The sequence below is a fragment of the Ostrea edulis genome, chromosome 9 (assembly GCF_947568905.1).
Source record: "Ostrea edulis chromosome 9, xbOstEdul1.1, whole genome shotgun sequence".
In the NCBI taxonomy this organism is placed as follows: domain Eukaryota; kingdom Metazoa; phylum Mollusca; class Bivalvia; order Ostreida; family Ostreidae; genus Ostrea; species Ostrea edulis.
The window spans coordinates 72,865,737-72,885,429 of NC_079172.1; the positions used below are offsets into that span (position 1 = coordinate 72,865,737).

Genomic DNA, 19,693 nt, shown 5'->3' on the forward strand with positions numbered 1-19,693 from the left:
GTTTTTTACACCTTCCTGCTTACATAGATGATGGAGAGATTGAACAAACTTTAACATCAATGGGTGTTGAATTGCTGTCACCTATTAACAGACGATTTTATCCTGGAACTACAATTGCTGACGGAACAAGGTACGTTAGGGTGAAACTACCTCCTCATATGCCCTCTTTTCCATACACTGTGAAATTTCAAAAGGAGTATCATAGGTGTATTCATAACGGTCAAATGAAAGTGTGTTCGCTGTGTTACGCGAGTGATCATTTATTTAGAGCATGTCCAAAATTTGTGTGCTTCAAGTGTAAGCAGCAAGGTCACTACGCGAGGGCCTGTAAAAATCACTTGTGTGAGCAGTGTGGTGAATGGACATTTAAATGCCAGTGTTGCATGAGTGATCACAGTTCTGAAGAAAACAATGAATTGGAAGTGTCTGAGGTGGAGAAAGAGGACGTGTTAGAGGGTAACACAAATATGGAAACAGAAGAGGCGAACGAAGGGGTGCAACATGAGAACGAAAATATAGACGAATCACTTATTTGTGTGGAAACAAAACAAAAGAAACATACTGAGACGAAAGAAAATCAAATTATTGTGAATAAAAACGATAAAGTGAATATGTCTACTAATAAAAATGCCCCTAAGGATGGTGAAAACGAAATTCAAGAACGGGAATTGAATGAAGCCTCTCAAGATTGTGAAAACATGATTCAAGAGCGGAGTGAGAGTGACTCTAATGTAGGAACAGATTCGGAAAATGAAATCATCATCGTAGAGGGGAAAGGCAAAAGAAAAAAGAAATTGAAGAAGAAGAGAAACGCAAAAAAGAATAAATGAAATGGAAAGAATGGACAAACTCTTATTCTTAATTACAATCATGGTGATAGTAACTTCGTGGAACTGTAATGGATTGTGTAATGTAAATAAGATGAAAATGATATTTAGTTTATTGGATGAAAGGAAGTATGATATCATTGGTTTACAAGAAACTCATTGGCGAGATGACTTCATTGAAAAATATAAACATTTATGGAAAGGAAGTATTATGTACAATAACTCTGAGACGTCGTCAAAGGGTGTAGCTTTTTTGATTAGAAATGAATTAAAAGATAATATTCAATATGTAAAAGGGTGCGATGGTAGATTTCTACATATAAAATACAAAGAAAATGATGAAAATTTTGATATTATAAACATATATGCACCTAACGTTGCAAAAGAAAGGGCCAATTTTTTTCAAGATATGTCTAGTATCATTCCATATTCAGTGAATCTTATAATACTAGGTGATTTTAATAACACACTTGCAGAGATTGATAGATGTGGTAAGACACGTCATGTATATGACCAGGGTTACAAAGCCCTGTTCAATATGATGAATCAACATGGTGTAGCAGATTTATGGAGAAGTAGAAATAGAGGAGAAAAAGTTTTTTCAAGAAAAATGTTAGTAGGAAACATGTTAGTTCAAAGTAGAATAGATTACATTCTAGTTTCACACGTTATAAGAACATATGTTAGAAATATATTTTATGTTGAAACTACACTAAGCGATCATTCGATGGTCGTGATGTACTTGAATAATACTGTTTGTGAAAGAGGACCAGGGTTGTGGATACATAATAATTTGCTATTGAATGATGATACATATAAAACAAAAATCATAGAAATTATTGAAAGAGAAAAAAATTGTATATTATATGAAAATTCAATGTTGGTGTGGTGGGATAATTTGAAATACAAGCTCAAAAAGTTTTCTCAAAGTTTTAGCAAAACTAGAGCCAGGGAACGAAATAAAGAATATTATGGTTTACAAAACAAAATGCAAAGAATTTCACAAAATTTAGCAAATGGAGTACAAGTTGATATTGAAAAATATGAAGCAATCAAACAAGAATTGTCAGATTTTGAAAATGAAAAGTGTCAGGGTGCAATACTTAGATCAAAAGCACAGTGGGCAAATGAATCAGATAAATGCACGAAATATTTTTTGAATTTAGAAAAACGAAGACAAGAATCAAATTCAGTAAAAGAATTGTTGAGTGACACAGAAGAAATAAAGAAGGATATTGATTCAATTTTAGAAATAGAGTACAATTTCTATTCTAACTTATATTCATCAGTGCGAATTGACTCTGAAAGTAAGGCACAGTTTTTGTCATATGTGAATAGAAAAATTGAAGAAAATGATAAGGAAATGTGTGAAAGGGATATTAACAAAGAAGAAATTGAAACTGCAATCAAGGAAATGGCTAATAATAAAAGCCCAGGATCTGATGGGTTGACTGTTGAATTTTATAAAATGTTTTTACCACAATTAAGAGATATTCTACTCAATTTATTTAAAGAAATTAACAGAAAACAAACGATGTCTAACTCTATGAAAATGGGTGTTATTACGTTGTTATACAAGAAGAAAGGAGATAAGAAATTGTTGAAAAACTGGAGGCCTATAAGCCTGTTAAATGTAGATTATAAGATAATAGCAAGAGTTATGGCAAATAGACTGAAACAGGTATTACCAAATATTGTGTCTGAAACACAGACTTGTTGTATAATAGGAAGAGATATTGCAGATACTCTAGTTAGCATTAGAGATGTGATTGATATGGTAGAGATGGATAATTTAGAGGGTTATGTGGTTAAAATTGATCAGGAAAAAGCTTTTGATAGAGTGAGTCATGAGTATTTACTTGATGTATTAGAAGTATTTGGTTTTGGAACCCAATTTAGAAAATGGGTACATATATTTTATACGGATATATACAGTAGTGTAAAGTGTAATGGACATTTAACAAAATATTTTCCTATTAAAAATTCTGTTAGACAAGGTTGCCCAATATCTGCATTATTATATGTTTTATCAGCAGAACCTCTGAATTATGTCATGAAACAAAATACAGTAATAAGAGGCATTCCAATACCAATGTCAGAAAAGAATGGGTTGATGTTTCAACATGCTGATGATACTACAATGACAGTGTGTGACAAAAATTCTGTTTTTGAAGTTTTCAAAGTATTTGACATGTATGAAAAAGCATCTGGTGCCAAAATAAACATTCACAAGTCTGAAATAATGTGTATAGGAACTGGTAGAAGTTTTGAACAGGAAAAGATATCATTGAGTGTTTCTGAGACAAGTGTCATGAAAATTCTTGGTATTTATTTTGGCAAAAATGGAGTAGAGTGTGAAAATTTAAATTGGAGAGACAAAGTTAGAAACATTAAGCAAACTCTTAATTTATGGAGACAGAGATCCTTAGCAGTTCAAGGTAGAGCCACTTTAATTAATACCTTGTTCATGTCTAAATTATGGTACTCATTGTCAGTTATATCGATTCCACAATGGGCTAGAGATAGTATTCAAAAGGAGTGTACCAATTTTTTATGGAATTTTGGCTCACACTTGGTATCTTATAAAACAATAATTGGTGAAAAACACAATGGTGGTTTGAAAATAGCTGATATCTATCTAAAAATGTTATCATTTAGACTAAAGTTTCTTGCAAAGCACTTTTGTTGTAATAAAGATTTTCTGTGGAAACATATTTTTAGATATTTCCTATCAAAGATTCAAAATTTAGGAGCAGGAATGGAGATATTTTTACTACAGTTTAAGAAAACAGATTTAGAGGGTCTACCACAGTTTTACAATGAATTATTTTGTGCATGGTATGCCATAAAAGATTATATCATTGTTACAGAAAAAGAAAATGATGTTTTTAATTATTGTCTGTTTTTTAATCCGAAAGTACAAAGAAGAAACAAAATGTTGAATTGGAAAGATTTTATTAGTGCTAGTATTACACATGTCAAGGATATTTCATATGAAGTAATTCCGGGATTTTTACCAATATCATGTATTGTGGAGATTTTTCAAGAACAAAATTCAGAGGTAAATGTCTCACTGATTACAAAAAATTATAAGGATTTGTTATTATCTATTCCAGAAGAATGGAAAAATTATGTTCATGAAAATGAGTACAAAAGAACATGCTTTCAGCCAAATTTTGATATTTCATATAGAGATCAAAGGATAGTATTCCAATCCGGTACAGTACAAATATTTTATAATTTGTTAGTTCAAAAAATGTTTCAAGAACCGGTGTCAAATATTTATTGGCGAGATAAACTTGATATGAATGATAAATCATCCATTGAAAAGCGATGGGAAACGGTATGGGTGTTATACAAAACACCAGATATTACTGAACTGGATTTCAAAATTTTTCACAATATTATATTTACATATGAGAAACTTTTTAAGATAGGGAAGTCTGATTCTAAAATATGTCCAATTTGTATGCTAGAATGCGAGGATATAATGCATTTATTTATTAGATGTAAAGAGTTGGCTGAATTTAAGAACAATTTTGTTATTTATCATCTTGAATCGTTATTGAAAGATTGTGAAAGTGATGTTTTTAACAGATTAAACTTTGAAGAACTATTCATGACAGCATAACATAAGGGTATCAAAAACGTGAATGTATTTTTTGTAAATTATTTTATATCAGTATGCAGATTTTGTATTTATAGAAGAAGACAGATTTTTTTGCAAAGTGAAAAAAAAATAGATATTGAAAGGCTTTGTAGATATACATTGAGACATTACATTTCATATAACCATTATCAATTGACTGCTTTAGAAAAGAAAATGAACCTGTTTAAAAAGTTTTTCTTACATAGAAATCCTCTATTGAAAGAAACAGAGGGAATATTATTGTTCATATTTTAGATACAAAGTGTTTTAAATGTGATTGTAACTGATGATTAGTCTGTGATATCTGTTTAAATGTTAATCAATAAAAGAGAAAAAAAAAAAAAAAAGTTATGTAAACAGTCAAAGAAAATCTTTGTATTCTATCAGTTTTTATGTCACTTGAATCCTGTTGCTATTGATCTGCGTCCGGCATAAAGTGTTTTCGTGTTAAACATTTTAAAAATCTTTTTAATGCTTTGATACTTTATGAAACTGAAACTTATTGTATATATTTAGAAGGAGCAGGTACATATCCTTTTTACCAAAACTGTGATTTCATGATTCCAGGGGAAGAGGTTTTGGTATCAGGATGTGGTCAAAATCGTCATAGTGATTGAATATAATATATGTCTATAGTATCATCTTTAATGTTGGTGATAAGATATAAAAACTCAATCTAATGCAACGGTTTTGTAATCTGCATTTTTACTAATTTCATAAAATGTATTAGTTTCGCTCCATTGTAGTACTGTCAATTTTCTGGGAAGTATATTATTGATTTCTATGTCGAAGGTGAATTATGAAATCAAAACGAAAAAGGGGGTTATTGTATGATTGATTGCATCTTGTTTTAACACCTCTCTCTCTCTCTCTCTCTCTTACGGCCATTGAGCAGTGAGGGTTCTTCAGCGTGCTACATGTACTGTGACACGGGTCATCCGTTTTTAAGGTCATCTCTGAGGACCCGTGACTTTCACACCTGATGCCGAGTATTTGGCGATGGACCTGTTACTACCTGTTTTAACGACTTAGGTCTGTCGCGGTCGGGATTCGAACCCCGGCCTTCCGCATGCGGAGCTAACGCTCTAACCTGTAGACTGCGATTATCGAGTTTGTTATTGAACTACAGTGTGTTAAACTTGACCTTTTGCATTTAATGTACTTACGATTTATTTTCTTAAACTCGATTTGTCTGTTGGTGTCAGCATATCATGAACAACACAAATCAATCATTTACATCAAATAAATAGGCATTCGTGTTTAATATAGATATAAAAAGATTGGAAGTAAATAATGACCTCTCTGTACTTAATAAACGGAAGAAAAAAATCATTATTAATATGTAATCTGAAAGTTCAAAAGAACACAGTTGGAATATTGTTTGTTTTTTAAGAATCGGCGTGCAGGTTAGAAAACATATCAACCACATTAATAATTCAGCAGTATTTGAATGAGTCTCTACTAAATGTATCATAAGTCACAAAATTGAAATACTCTTCCAGAAGTCTAATTATTGATGATGTGTTGGATAAAATCGTGCAAATTTAGATCTTAATGATGAAAGAATCCTTCCTACAATTACAAAATGTAGTCCTTTCCAAACACTTTCAAAATTAGAATCGACAGACAAATTTTCAACTGGATAAGTTTAAATAGGAAAGATATATATCTGGAGCATGAGAATAAGTATCGAACCATTACCTACACAGTAACATGTATGGCATTCTGCATAGTTTCGCTAACTTCCTTCATCTTCACAAGTTAAGGGTTATTGATCCGTCACCATTCAAAACATGGGCTCGATGCGGAGCATATGTGGTTGATTTGCAGCCTGTAAAGCGAAGCCGCTCAATCTGACGACGGTTTTTAAAATCGGTCGAAAACGAAACTACACACGCATCGGCAACATGGTGTAGAATTTGTGACCGTGGATTGATTTTGGAAATTAATTTTTTAAAAGAAACAATTAGACGAAGTTTTAGAATGCGAGACGCTTATAAACGATGGATTACCCAATTATGTTTGTCGATTGTACTTCAACAAATTGAACAAGACTGAAGTTATTTAAAATTGAAATATATGATTATTTATCAATAGCTACAACAGTTGAAGGACGAAAATGTGAATTATTAATTACGTTACATATAAAATCAACACGTAATGTTCATCATGTTGAGAACAACACCCCCACGAAGACCATTGTTCACTTTCTGTTTTTGCTCTTACCAAACTTGCATCATCGAGGTAACGAATCAATAAGCCTTGACTTGTGATTGATTGCTTGATGATTGATTGATTGATTGATCGTACATATGTATAGTGTTTTACGTCCCTCTCGAGAATTTTCACTCATATGAAGACGTCGCCGTTGTTGGTGAATGGCTGCAAAATTTAGGCCTATACTCGGCGCGTATAAGCTCATGAATGACCATTGAGCAGGGAGCCGGTATTTGCGGTTTCATCTTAAGGACCTCCTTTACTTGTGAAGATGAACTTCCTTAAAAGGTAAATTAAGCATCAAACAAACTGAATAAATCGCATTAGAAGGGGAATAACTCTCTTGAATTCACCGTAATAATGCTGATTTAACGGTCTTGCGATTATTACGGTGAATTCAAGAGCAAGCATTCAGTTTTACAGACTCCACTAACGCATCACCGGTGGAAATCGGCTAGTGACACACATGGGGCTAGTGATACACGTGGAGCTAGTGATACACATGGGGCTAGAGATACACATGGGGCTAGAGATACACATGGGGCTAGTGATACAAATGGGGCTAGTGATACACCTGGGGCTAGTGATACACATGGGGCTAGTGATGTACAGGAGGCTAGTGATACATATTGCCTAGTGATATACGTGGGGCTAGAGATATACATTGGCTAGTGATGTACATGGAGCTAGTGACACATATTGCCTAGTGATACACATGGGTCTAGAGATATACATAGGCTAGTGATACACATGGGGCTAGTGATATGTATACTTTTAACTAATACAAATACTCGGGTGATCTTGGGGACTAGTGATACTTTTAACTAATATTCAGGTGACTGATAACACCTCTGGGCTAGTGATACTTTTAATACTTATGTGACCGATAAGGCCTGTGGACTGGTGATACTTTTAATGAATACTCAGGTGACTGATAAGGCCTGTGGACTGGTGATACTTTTAATGAATACTCAGGTGACTGATAAGGCCTGTGGACTGGTGATACTTTTAATGAATACTCAGGTGACTGATAAGGCCTGTGGACTGGTGATACTTTTAATGAATACTCAGGTGACTGATAAGGCCTGTGGGACTAGTGATGCTTTTGACTAATACTCAGGTGACTGCATGATAAGGCCCGTGGGCATCTTGTTTCTCTAACTTGTTGGACCCAGACACTCGGAAATCTAAGACTTATCCGTATGAAATATTATTACGAATCCAGTAACGAAAAGTACATCGTTTTGGTTGAAGGCGATCAGCTATAACAAATTGATAGTTTTGATAAATTTGCAAACTTTTCAAACGATAATTCATAATCAATGTCTGAATGGCTTCTCTCGGTTTGTGAACACGGTTAGGAGTTGAAAGTATGTGAACACAAATCATATGAATTCAAGGATTCAGCGACGACCTTCTGAATGCTTCACTTAGTCTGACCTTCTGACTACCTCACTTAGTCTGACCTTCTGACTGCTTCACTTAGTCTGACCTTCTGACTGCCTCACTTAGTCTGACCTTCTGACTGCCTCACGATGTAGCATTATCGCATCGTCGCCATCGTACCATCGTGTCATCGCAGTATCGCTCCATCGTTATCGCACCATCGTCATCGCTCTATCGCACCATTGCGTCATCGTTATCGCATCATCGTCATCGCATTATCGCATCATCGCACCATCGACCCAAACCTCGATGGTGCGATAGTGAAGTACGTGGCCCTATCCGGATTCCATAGTCTTGCCCATAAAGGCCAGAATCCTGGAGGGAAGGTGACTGGTGGTTTGGCTGTCAGACTCTCGACTGGAAGGTCATGGGTTCGAGTCCTGGCCGCGGCAGGGCCGACGTTGTGTCCTTGGGAAAGGTACTTTACACGAATTTTCTCACTCCACCCAAGTGTAAAAGCGGTACCCGGGTATAGACAGTGAAAGATATTGTTAGAATGTTAGTGCTCTAACACCTGTAACGGCAGCATGCACTGTATGCTTCCCAGGAAGTTGAGAATGTTCTAGATTGATTAAAGGTGAAGATAACGAACATTGATCAATATCATAACTCCTATAAGCAATACAAAGTAGATAGTTGGGCAAACACGGACCCCTGGACACACCAGAGGTGGGGTCAGGTGCCTAGGACGAGTAAGCATCCCCTGTCGACCGGTCACACCCGCCGTGAATCAGGTAAATGGAGTTATCTGTAGTCAAAATCAGTGTGCCAAGAACGGCCTAACAATCGGCATGCCGGGATAATAATGTATTGTAAAGCGCTTTGAGCAGCATACGCTAGAAAAGTGCTATACAAAAACCAGTCATCAGTATAAGGGGGGGGGGGGGGGGGATACGACTACTCAAACTGTCCATCTTTAAACGTTTTCTGTAGACAACGAGAACATCACTGGATTAGAACATTAATTCCACATGGGTGAAATGATAATGTAGAAATGTGTGAAATCATGGGAGTACTTGTAATGTGGTAAGACTTTTCCACAAAACACACTTACGTATAAGCGTAGTCATGTATATTGGTCATACAAAAAACCCAAAAAAAAAACCAACAAAATGAAAAAAAAAAGAAAAAGAAAAAAAAAAAAACAATCAAAAAACAAACAAACAAAAACAAAAAACAACAACAAAACCCCCACCAAATATACACAATGTCTCATTTACCCTACGTCAGCAAACAATTATATGTATCAATTTGCACTGTTCCTTGGACAGTTTTAAATAGTTTGCAATTTTATAGCAAGCCGACACTTGAAATTTTTCTACTCCAAATTTTCATAGTTATGGGGTTGCACTTTGTGCAATTTTCGGTCAACCCAATATACATGTGTATGTAAGAAAACATCCGGTTGTCCATCACTTAATCAATATTGCGACCGTCACTTGATTTAACTTGAGAAAGCACTGTCCCCCTATTTATTGTAACTCGGAACACCTGCATCTACGTCTCGGATTAAATCCACGTTGCAATATGGTAAGACGGGAGAGGACGCAATCGTTGCGATCAATGGTTTGCAAGCGTAGACTTTTGTGAAAAATTATATTGCATGTATGAAGGAAATTTTAACTCTCTAAGCAACAGACATACCAGAAAAATATGTTCAGTTTTGAAAGAGTGCTTTAAAATGATAAGAAATACATATTTTCTATGGAAGGCGCTAGGTACCAGGGTTTCTCTCTCTCTCTCTCTCTCTCTCTCTCTCTCGCCCTCTCTCTCTCCGATGAAACCTGTTTAGTAAGGACGTCCTCATAATGTCTAGAGAGAATACACGGATATGTTATTGTAAAGGCAAAAATATACTGTGTTAGATATAGCTATAGGGGCACCTATAAAAGTTTATCTAATATTCTCTTTAGAATTGTGAAAAAAAAGGTTTTGAGAGAGAGTATTAGTGAGAACATGTCCCCACACCACTTGTCCTCACTAATCTATATTTTGTATCTACATCTTTCACATGCTGTGGGTCACATTTATGGGGACCTCATAGTGTACTTTCTGTCCTCACAACCTCTGTCAAATGGTTAAAAATTGTCCTCAATTTACACCTCTCTCTCTCTCTCTCTCTCTCTCTCTCTCTCTCTCTCTCTCTCCTGTAGGTACAGTGTAAAAGACTAAACTATCGGGCCCGTAACCCCCCTGCTCAATGATTGCTAATACGTATTTGCTAATTATGCCGCAATTAAGAATGTTAGTTGATTACGCGATATGTGTGTTAAACTTTAAACTTCATGATATCCCCATATCCCTTTATACATGTAGTATATCGATAGAGAGATGCTGTATACAAGAGAAAACTATTAATAGATCTGTACTAAATATACCACCGAACTAATCTAACCTCTTCGTAAAAAAAAAAAATTGCACCCTAACAAGATGCGATTAATTCTTTGTAGCGATGGCAGCTGCAGCACTATTATCCTGATGGTTCCAGTTTATTGCTATCCTGATGAATAAGGAGTCCTATATTGAAATGATTAAAAGAAAATGGTCTGCTGTTAATCCTTTCTTAGTTGGTAACAATATTATTATTGATACTGGACACAATTACAACAATTACAAAATAAGGACAAGTTAAATGGGGGAATCAAAGATTCAAAAGATACTGTACCTGTATTTAAATCATATCATTCCGGATTTTTCACCTTTACTTAGATAGCGATATCAACTTTAGGTTTTATACACTGCTGTGTTCTTTTGTAAACCAACCGCTCATTGGTCGCTGATTTCAGCTGTGCTTAGATACGCACGATGTCAATAAAATGGCTGCGGAGTAGACAAGCAAATTCGGGAAATTAAATTTTATTGACATAACACAAGTTCCAGAAACTTAAATCACCTAGGATTTTTTCAGCTCGTAAATGTAAGTCATCAAAGCATAAACGGTCGCTAACGAAGAGGAAAAATTCGTGCAGCTATTGAATACTTGCATATAAATCATACGATCCCATGGGGTTTTGTAATGTTTCGTTTCGTACTCTTGTTCTAAATGAATTAAAATTATATACCACTATCAGGCTACTAGACTTTCATAATGTACAGTGTATTTCCATAGATTTTTTTCATGTTGTTTGTGATTGTAATATGTATTGTATGTCAACATTTGTAATTACAAAATATGGAAGGACGGAAACTATATTGTTTTTGGCCTATCTTTCCCTGTATTTGTATCTTCAATTCAAGTATTTGTCTTTAACTCAGATTGTCTTTAAAGTTAACCAGTTTCATGTCCAGAGTCCTAGCTGTATTAACCACCCCCCTATGGCTGATCAATGATAACTAATTCACAGGGATGCTTATTAGTTGTGTGAGCCCTAGTTAGAATAATCTAACTGTGTCTCGGGACAGGCCCTTAAATCGGGTCCGTAGGACATTATCATTTTAACGATAGAACATTCTATCCATGTGAGCCAGTACATGTCATGTGTTAGTCCGAAATATCTGACGTTTTCCTGGTACGGTAAATATCAAAATCATTAAAAAAAACCCAGGAAAACGTCAGATATTTCGGACTAATCATGTGTATGCTATGATCTGACCTTAAAGGCCGAGGTTTTTAACCGGTCGGTTTTCCTCAGGCAAATTAAGTAAGGGGCGGAGCTAATTTAAGGCAGATGTGAAGCCCCGAGCCCGAGGAAACCCTTGCTTGTATATACCGTCCCAAATACACAGGATGTTATCTGTGTTACCTGCATTACCTGTATGTTTTTGTAAAAGTGAAAAATCAAACATGTAAAAATTAAAGCTGAGACGATAAATTTATCTAATATAAATGAGAATGCTTAGGCAGAATATTCTTTATTCTAAGTTTCCTTGTATCCATTTAACTGCATGCCTCCGTCAGATTCCCGGTATCTGACGATGAACTCGCAGCCAAACATATAGCTTCTGACGGGAGTTCCTGCGTACTGTGGTAGATTTTCTGGCTATGTACAGCTGATGTACCGATCATCGTCCCACGCCCCGTGATGACTACATGTATATATTCCAAAACTGCTCAGAAAGTTTTGTTCAGTTTGAATTAATTTTTCTGGAAGGCACACCAGAGTTGTCTGTGTGACTCGTCCATAACGCATGGCCTACAAAACAGTCAGGGCATTCCGACAGTCCTTCGATAACTGGTCCAGACAAAGAATTTGTTCTTCCTCTGGATCCCAATTCCAACCATTATATGCAAGAAAGAGCCCTTATAGCGGCTAATTTCTCTTCCGATAAGTTGACAATTACATCAATCTAATTAAAATCAGATGTTAGATCTGCTCGCGTATTCACATACATATGTATGCGAATACACGTGAGGATTTAACGTCTAATTTTAATAAGATTGCAGTTACATACACGTTTGTCGCCATGTTTCGAGGGGAAATTACGCTTATAGATTTTCAAATGAGTGTAAACAAAATTTCATTAACGTACAATGTATTTACTCATAATTAATCTGTTTAGCATAAAATCGATGTCTTACAGTGTAAATTATATTCTAAAAATCCATAATAATTATTATCAATCGTACCCATTCCTAAGCATACCCTACTATATTCTATTATAATTGATGTAATTGTATGCAAAATTTACTACTATTATTGTATGACTATCTCTACATGAAAATTCCCTCTCCGGTTGGATTATGCGGTAAGCATCAAAGGATTGCACGGGCGCCTCGATCGTCAGATAAGATAGATAAGGTATACACAAAGACTAGTAACTAAATGTCCATCAATTTGTATCATCCAATGTGAAACTCAATTTCTCCTGATTGACAAGGGTTCACAGGCCAGGTAAATTTGAAGGCGGTGCTTATTTTCTCGGTCTTTAACTCCAGTCTAATAATGATAATTCTTATTGTACATAATCAACAAATAACATAAATAGCTATTACTAGCTATTTACCGACTTGCATGGATGTTTGCGCTGGGGGGCCTGTGTCTGGGTGCTTGTCATTTTTCACGGACAAGATAAAAATGAGGCACCAATGACTTAGTACACTAAATGACATATTTTGTTTTTCTCAGATTTAATATAGTGTTGGATGTGCCTGTCTTGCCTATATATATTCTGCCAGCTCAATGTCCACTAAGTAGTATAGTACTATACTTAGTAATTAACCTAAGGACTAGGAAATCTTATATATTTGTTGCATGGGAATTCCCAATCTGTCTGATCCATAAGGGCAAGACACAGTTAGAGTGACATGATATTGAGATAGCAATCAATATGGCATTTTCTGTGGCTTAGATTGGTGTTATCAGAATTATCTGTTAACAAATCAAGTATCAAAGAGTTTTGATGTTGCAGAAGACTATATCATTATGATATTAGGACTCTCTTTCCACTAAAATCAACATTTTTGTTTCTTTATTGAGTGAAATATATATGTGGGGAAAATCCCAGTGCAACATGGTTGCTATATATTCTCAAGTTGGTTAAAATGACATAGAATGGCAACTATATTTCTCATTATAAGCATGACATTTTGCTGTAATTTGATGTGAAATATGTACTACTTTTCATGCAGTTTTCCTTGTAGAAAACATCTAGTGCAGGGTTGGACAAAGTTTTTATCATAGATTTGTCTTACATGTTATAAAAAGAAAAAAAAATTGTCCAAAACTGTGCTCTATATTTTCTTTGGTGCATACAGGTTGATATATTTAGCTAGATTGAGAGTTATGATAGAAAAAGAATATATATTACTGATTATAACGATATATCTTGATTTCAGAGACGCATCGTCACTATGTCAACTGATGATGTATATGCTGATCAGGCTAAGAAGCTTGTTGATGAGGTGATTGAGACTGCGATTACACGCCTTGAGACAAACCTTTCTCTCACCGAGCGAGAGAAAACATTTGAGTCGCTGAAGGCAGAGGAATTTTCCAGACAATCCACATTTGTCAGAGACGATAACTTCGAAGTTAGAAACATTAAATGGCTGACTATTTCGGAGTTCTCTGTTGAAAAGGCAGAAGAAAAGATTCATGAGTACATAAAGGTAATGTGGATGTTATAAAGATAATCCTTTTACAATGCTTTTAATCCTAGAGAATGATGTTCTTAAGTTTATCAGGCTATTTTATACACCTATCTACTGGCTATGAGGACAATAGCAAGTTTATTGTCCCTCAAGACAGCAACTATTTCCCGAGGCTATTGTCCGAATAATCAGTAAATAGGTGTTTTATTATACCGAAGTAGACTTTACTTCTGTCAGACACACCAAAGTGAAATAAACTAACATTCAGCATTAGCCTCGATGGAATTGACCGAGGTGATCTGAGTGGTAAACTAATTCTAGTTATCAGACTTGGACGTCACAGAAAAGAAAACGCGGGAAAATATAGCATCCGGTAAATAGTTTCGAGACTTAATTTCCCAAGGGTGAGATAGTTCAGAAACTATTCCAGGGCTAGCGTTATCCAGAAGAAATAGCAAATTTATTCACCTAACATTTATATAGCAAAACCATTCTGAGGTATAATAATACATGTAATATGATTGTTATAGTAGTAATATAACTGTTGTATTTTAAAATGCAATAGTGTTTGATTCATGACTTCCTACTTTCTCTGTCTAGTGAGTTAACCCTTCTAGCTTGATTTATAGAGCACTGGTTAGTGGGGTAACCCTTTAGCTCAATTTATAGAGCACTGGAATGTCATGCCATCTAGCTCCCAGATTCGATCCGCAGTAGAGGCTGTTACATTAACAAAACTGTAGTCGGTGATATTTAGTTGGAGTTGTTGTTTTATACAGACTTGGGAGTGTGTGGACCTCTGGCTCTATACTGTATCGATGTAATTTGAGTTGTCTTTTTTATACAGACTTGGGAGTATGAGGACAGCTGGCTATACTGTATCGATTTCCTGGGAGAGGACCCCCATGAGTTTGACACAAGGTTCCGATACCGAGTCCGATGGAGCATTCCGACGCGGAGGAAACCCATTCCACGTGCCACCGCCAGTGTCTACTTTTCCTTTGTTGTGTCTTCAATTAAGCCAGGGGTAAATTGATCACGTGTTTGGTCTCTGTCCAGGCCTGTAGTGTAACTACAATCAAAAATCTGTATCAGTACACTTCAGTTATTTCAGTACAAAGAAATGAAGATAGTGTATCTATTTGTCGTAAAACTTGTTTCTAGTAAATATTATAGGGCATAATAGTTATCAATGCATACAATCATGTACTAGATAGATTTATGGAGAGAATTTTGTTTTCTTTTTCATATTATAAAACGGTTCAAATGAACCAGTGATAATATTATGAGATTAATCAAGGAAGGTAACTAAGTTTGATTACCGGGTAAGTCATTAGATAAAGAAAAGAAAAAAGAAAAAACGGTAACTAGGTCCGAATATTCAGCTGTTATGAGCATGCAAGTCACTAGAGAAAACAGTAACTGCGTCTGAATACTAACTCAGCTGTGATGAGATTACTTGAGCTGTCTCTTTTCTAGCTCAGCTGTGGTGAGATAACTTGAGCTATCTCTTTTCTAGCTCAGCTGTGGTGAGATAACTTGAGCTATCTCTTTTCTTGCTCAGCTGTGATGAAATAACTTGAGCTGTCTTTTTACTAGGTCAGCTGTGGTGAGATAACTTGAGCTGTCTTTTTACTAGTTCAGCTGTGGTGAGATAACTTGAGCTGTCTCTTTACTAGCTCAGCTGTGGTGAGGTAACTTGAGCTGTCTTTTTACTAGGTCAGCTGTGATGAGATAACTTGAGCTGTCTCTTTTCTAGCTCAGCTGTGATGAGATAACTTGAGCTGTCTCTTTTCTAGCTCAGCTGTGGTGAGATAACTTGAGATGTCTCTTTTCTAGCTCAGCTGTGATGAGATAACTTGAGCTGTCTCTTTTCTAGCTCAGCTGTGATGAGATAACTTGATCTGTCTCTTTTCTAGCTCAGCTGTGATGAGATAACTTGAGCTATCTTTTTACTAGCTCAGCTGTGATAAGATAACTTGAGCTGTCTTTTTACTAGGTCAGCTATGGTGAGATAACTTGAACTATCTTTTTACTAGGTCAGCTATGATGAGATAACTTGAGCTATCTTTTTACTAGCTCAGCTGTGATAAGATAACTTGAGCTGTCTTTTTACTAGGTCAGCTGTGATGAAATAACTTGATCTGTCTCGTAGTAAGCAGAGTATCCTCCTGATTTATTTATTGAATGACTGCTGTTTTATTTATTCTGTGTTGTTTACATTCCAGACTTTTCCTGTAGATGTTTTCTATGTGTTTGAAACTCACAGATTAGTTCACAAGTAAGTACCCAGAGATTATATTACAAATAGATACTTTATATTACAAATAAGTACCCAGAGATTACTACAAATAAGTACCCAGAGATTATATTAAAAATAAGTACCTAGAGATTATATTACAAAAAAGTACTGATATATTTTATTACAAAATAAGTACTTTACATTACAAAGAAATACGGATAGATTATATTACAAATAATTACTGATAGATTATATTACAAATAATTACTGATACATTATATTACAGATAAGTAACAAGAGATAATATTATAAATAAGTACTGAGAGATTATATTATAAATAGGTACCAAGTTATTGTATTACAAATAAGTACTGAGAGATTGTATTACAAATAAGTACTGAGAGATTGTATTACAAATAAGTACTGAGAGATTGTATTACAAATAAGTAATAATAAGTTATATAGTAAACTTTCTCACTGAAATTGACACATAGGGACTCCAAATGTATCTTGACATGAGTCCAAGGATTTTATTCCAGTATGATTTATCATATACAATAAATATTAGTTTCTGATGGAAAAAGGAGGCTGACAAATTCTGTAAAACTACTTTTTTTTTGCAAGCTAAATTTTGTGTATTTTGCAATGGATAAAGATATAACATGAATTATTGAATTTTGGAATTAGATGTAGGCCTTAACGGATAAGTGTACCTTGTCATATACTACAGCGTAGCAGCGTGCCTTGTCATATACTACAGTGTAGCAGCGTGCTACATGTAGCTGCAGAACTGTAGCTCTCAGAAAAAATATTTTGACGGAACAGAGTCAAAATATTTTTTTCACAGAACTACAGTTCTGCAGCTAGCAGCGTGCATGCAACACTGTGGTAAAATAGAATTACCGCTATAACAGGATTTTCTGCTAAATTAGGAACACTTGTAATGAGTTATTAAGAAAATCTGTATGATACGTACGACTAGTACAGAACAGTATTTGGTCAAAGTTTTGAGACTTTTATTTTCTGTCTATAATGAATAATTTGTGGCTATAAAGATCTTTTGTTTTCACTTACAGGCCAGGAGAGTCAAGATTTCGTGAAAAGTGGTTAAAAGACATTATTGAAAATAAAGTAATGATGATGCAAGCTATAGAATTTTAACATGGGATAATCAGATCATTGGATGGTCAACAGTTATTGTTTTGTACGTTTACACGTTACATATTTCATTTTTAAATTTTGAGAAAGTAAGATGTTGTTTTTATCACATGTACAACCAGAAGCAAGACTCATGCTTTTGAAGTCAGCGTTTTAAGAAATGAAATGCCGTTCTCTAGTTCTCTTCACTTTTGTACATCATTTTTGAAGAAAACAAAACTCATTGCATTAATATATGATAGTAATTTTTTTTGTAATTATGGTGAAGATGTATCATATTGATATCAATTTTAATGTAAAATACAACATCCTCACAAATGAAGATTTTCTCGTCTACACTACGAAACAAAGCAGACGGCTCTGTAATGAAACTGTGAGGAGAAGAGTGACAATGCTATAGTGTAGGAGAAAAAAACTGAAAACAGAACACGGATCAAATTATTAAGATATGATATGATTGTGAATTTGGATGTGAAATTCGGAAGCAGAATTTATTACTGTTGGGAAACTGCTTGAGATTCATAACTTGTTTATGATGTGGACCTGGTTTTGCCATCATGGATTGATGAAGTGAAATGGTATACAAAAATGTATAACCCTGATAAACACTGAAACTGTTTTATGTAATAAAGTTTTGAAAATCAGTGTGGTTGTATTGTATCTGAACTACATCTCAAGATTTCCAGATGCTTTGTAAGAGTTATCCCTCTTTTAGCAGCATTCAAGAGAAACATCTGGTGTTGCTGGATGGCTGGTATTCCTTCTAACCCGAGTTTGTAGGTTAACCGTACCGTTCGGTTTAAATGGTAGAACACTGGACTGACTTGTACCAGAGGTCCTAGGTTCAACTCCACCAAAGGTACAGCTTCTCTCTTACAATGTACATTGTACAGGTAAAAAACTAGAGCTTTTTCACATTATTAAACACATTAATAAACCCTCGTGGCTGTTAACTTAGAATTGAGAAATGTGAGTCATGAGGAACACAGGATTATAGGAGACCTGAGCAGCTGTTCTCTGCTGACCAAAGTATTCACTACATTGTATACCATACTTTGATCTCTAAACATGTAGTAATTTAATTGATTACGATTAAACAACCACAATTATATCTATGTATGTATACGCTGTATTTATATTATACATTTTTGTATATATACTTCTGTTCACAGAGGAGGGGATACCAAATATACATTGGATTCAGTAATAATAATAACTGTTGCTGTGGAAATATTGACTGTTGGTTTTTAAAATAGAGAGAATTTTTTTTGTTAATTTAAGAGTTATTCCCCCTGATACAGACTTGCATTTTCCAGTCAGTGATGTATAAGGGAAGGGGGGGGGGATACAGGAATCACAACCCCAATCTAATTAAAATTAGATGTTAGATCCGCTCGCTTACTCGTTATGTATGCAAGTACACGAGCAGATCTAACATCTACATGTAATTTTAATTAAGATTGTCACAACCCCAACACATGCAGTATCATATGTACATGTGTAGTTTGGGCTTTGAACATTTTTTTGGATATTGGTTCACAGTTCATGGTTAATTACAATGTAGTAAATTTCTTTTCTGACATAATATTCAGTCACTGTAAACCAACTAAATTATATGCATCATTTTTTATTCATCATTATGTGATGGATCTGCAACAATGAATTTCCATTAGCGAGTTTAGTAGTCATATTCTACTTTTACTGTCAAGCAGCTTTAACAAATTGAACGGAGAATTTTGAAACGATTAATAAAGACACAGTACACGATGAATTTGCTCATTATCTTTAGGACCGTTGTACGTGTCAGACAAAGTCATAATGAATGACCGGTTCACAAAGATATTTAACATCCTTGATTCAAAATTGATGACAGATATTTCTCACAAGTGTATGGATATTGGGTTACAATATATAAATTTTTCAGCATAATGCAGCTTATTAACATTTACACAACCAATAGTCCTATACATACATGTACAACTTGATTAATTTAAAGGAGGTATGCTACACCTGGGAAATTTGATATGGGTGAAAAGTGGAGGATATGTTAAACACTATTTTGAAATTGAAAACTTTCAAATTTTTTCTTTAGTCAAAAAATGCAGTTTTAGTAGAAGGCAACC

The 19,693-nt window shown here is 34.9% G+C and overlaps 2 protein-coding genes across 2 annotated transcripts in view; one reads left to right on the forward strand and one right to left on the reverse strand.

Moving 5' to 3' along the window:
• LOC125658127 (uncharacterized) overlaps nt 1-6,282 on the reverse strand; it is a 35,415-nt gene extending 29,133 nt beyond the window's left edge. Inside the window, exon 1 of the mRNA XM_056150580.1 lies at nt 6,182-6,282. The gene's annotated coding sequence lies outside the window, so the exon portion shown is untranslated. The remainder of the gene's footprint in view (nt 1-6,181) is intronic.
• Nucleotides 6,283-10,852: 4,570 nt separating this feature from the next.
• Nucleotides 10,853-18,215, forward strand: LOC125659846 (A-kinase anchor protein 14-like). Its single transcript, XM_048891634.2, has 5 exons — nt 10,853-11,056; nt 13,916-14,188; nt 15,018-15,197; nt 16,399-16,451; nt 17,489-18,215. The coding sequence occupies exons 2-5, from the start codon at nt 13,931-13,933 to the stop codon at nt 17,571-17,573; spliced, it is 576 nt and encodes a 191-aa protein (XP_048747591.1). The 5' UTR covers nt 10,853-11,056; nt 13,916-13,930; the 3' UTR covers nt 17,574-18,215.
• The last annotated feature ends 1,478 nt before the right edge of the window (nt 18,216-19,693 follow it).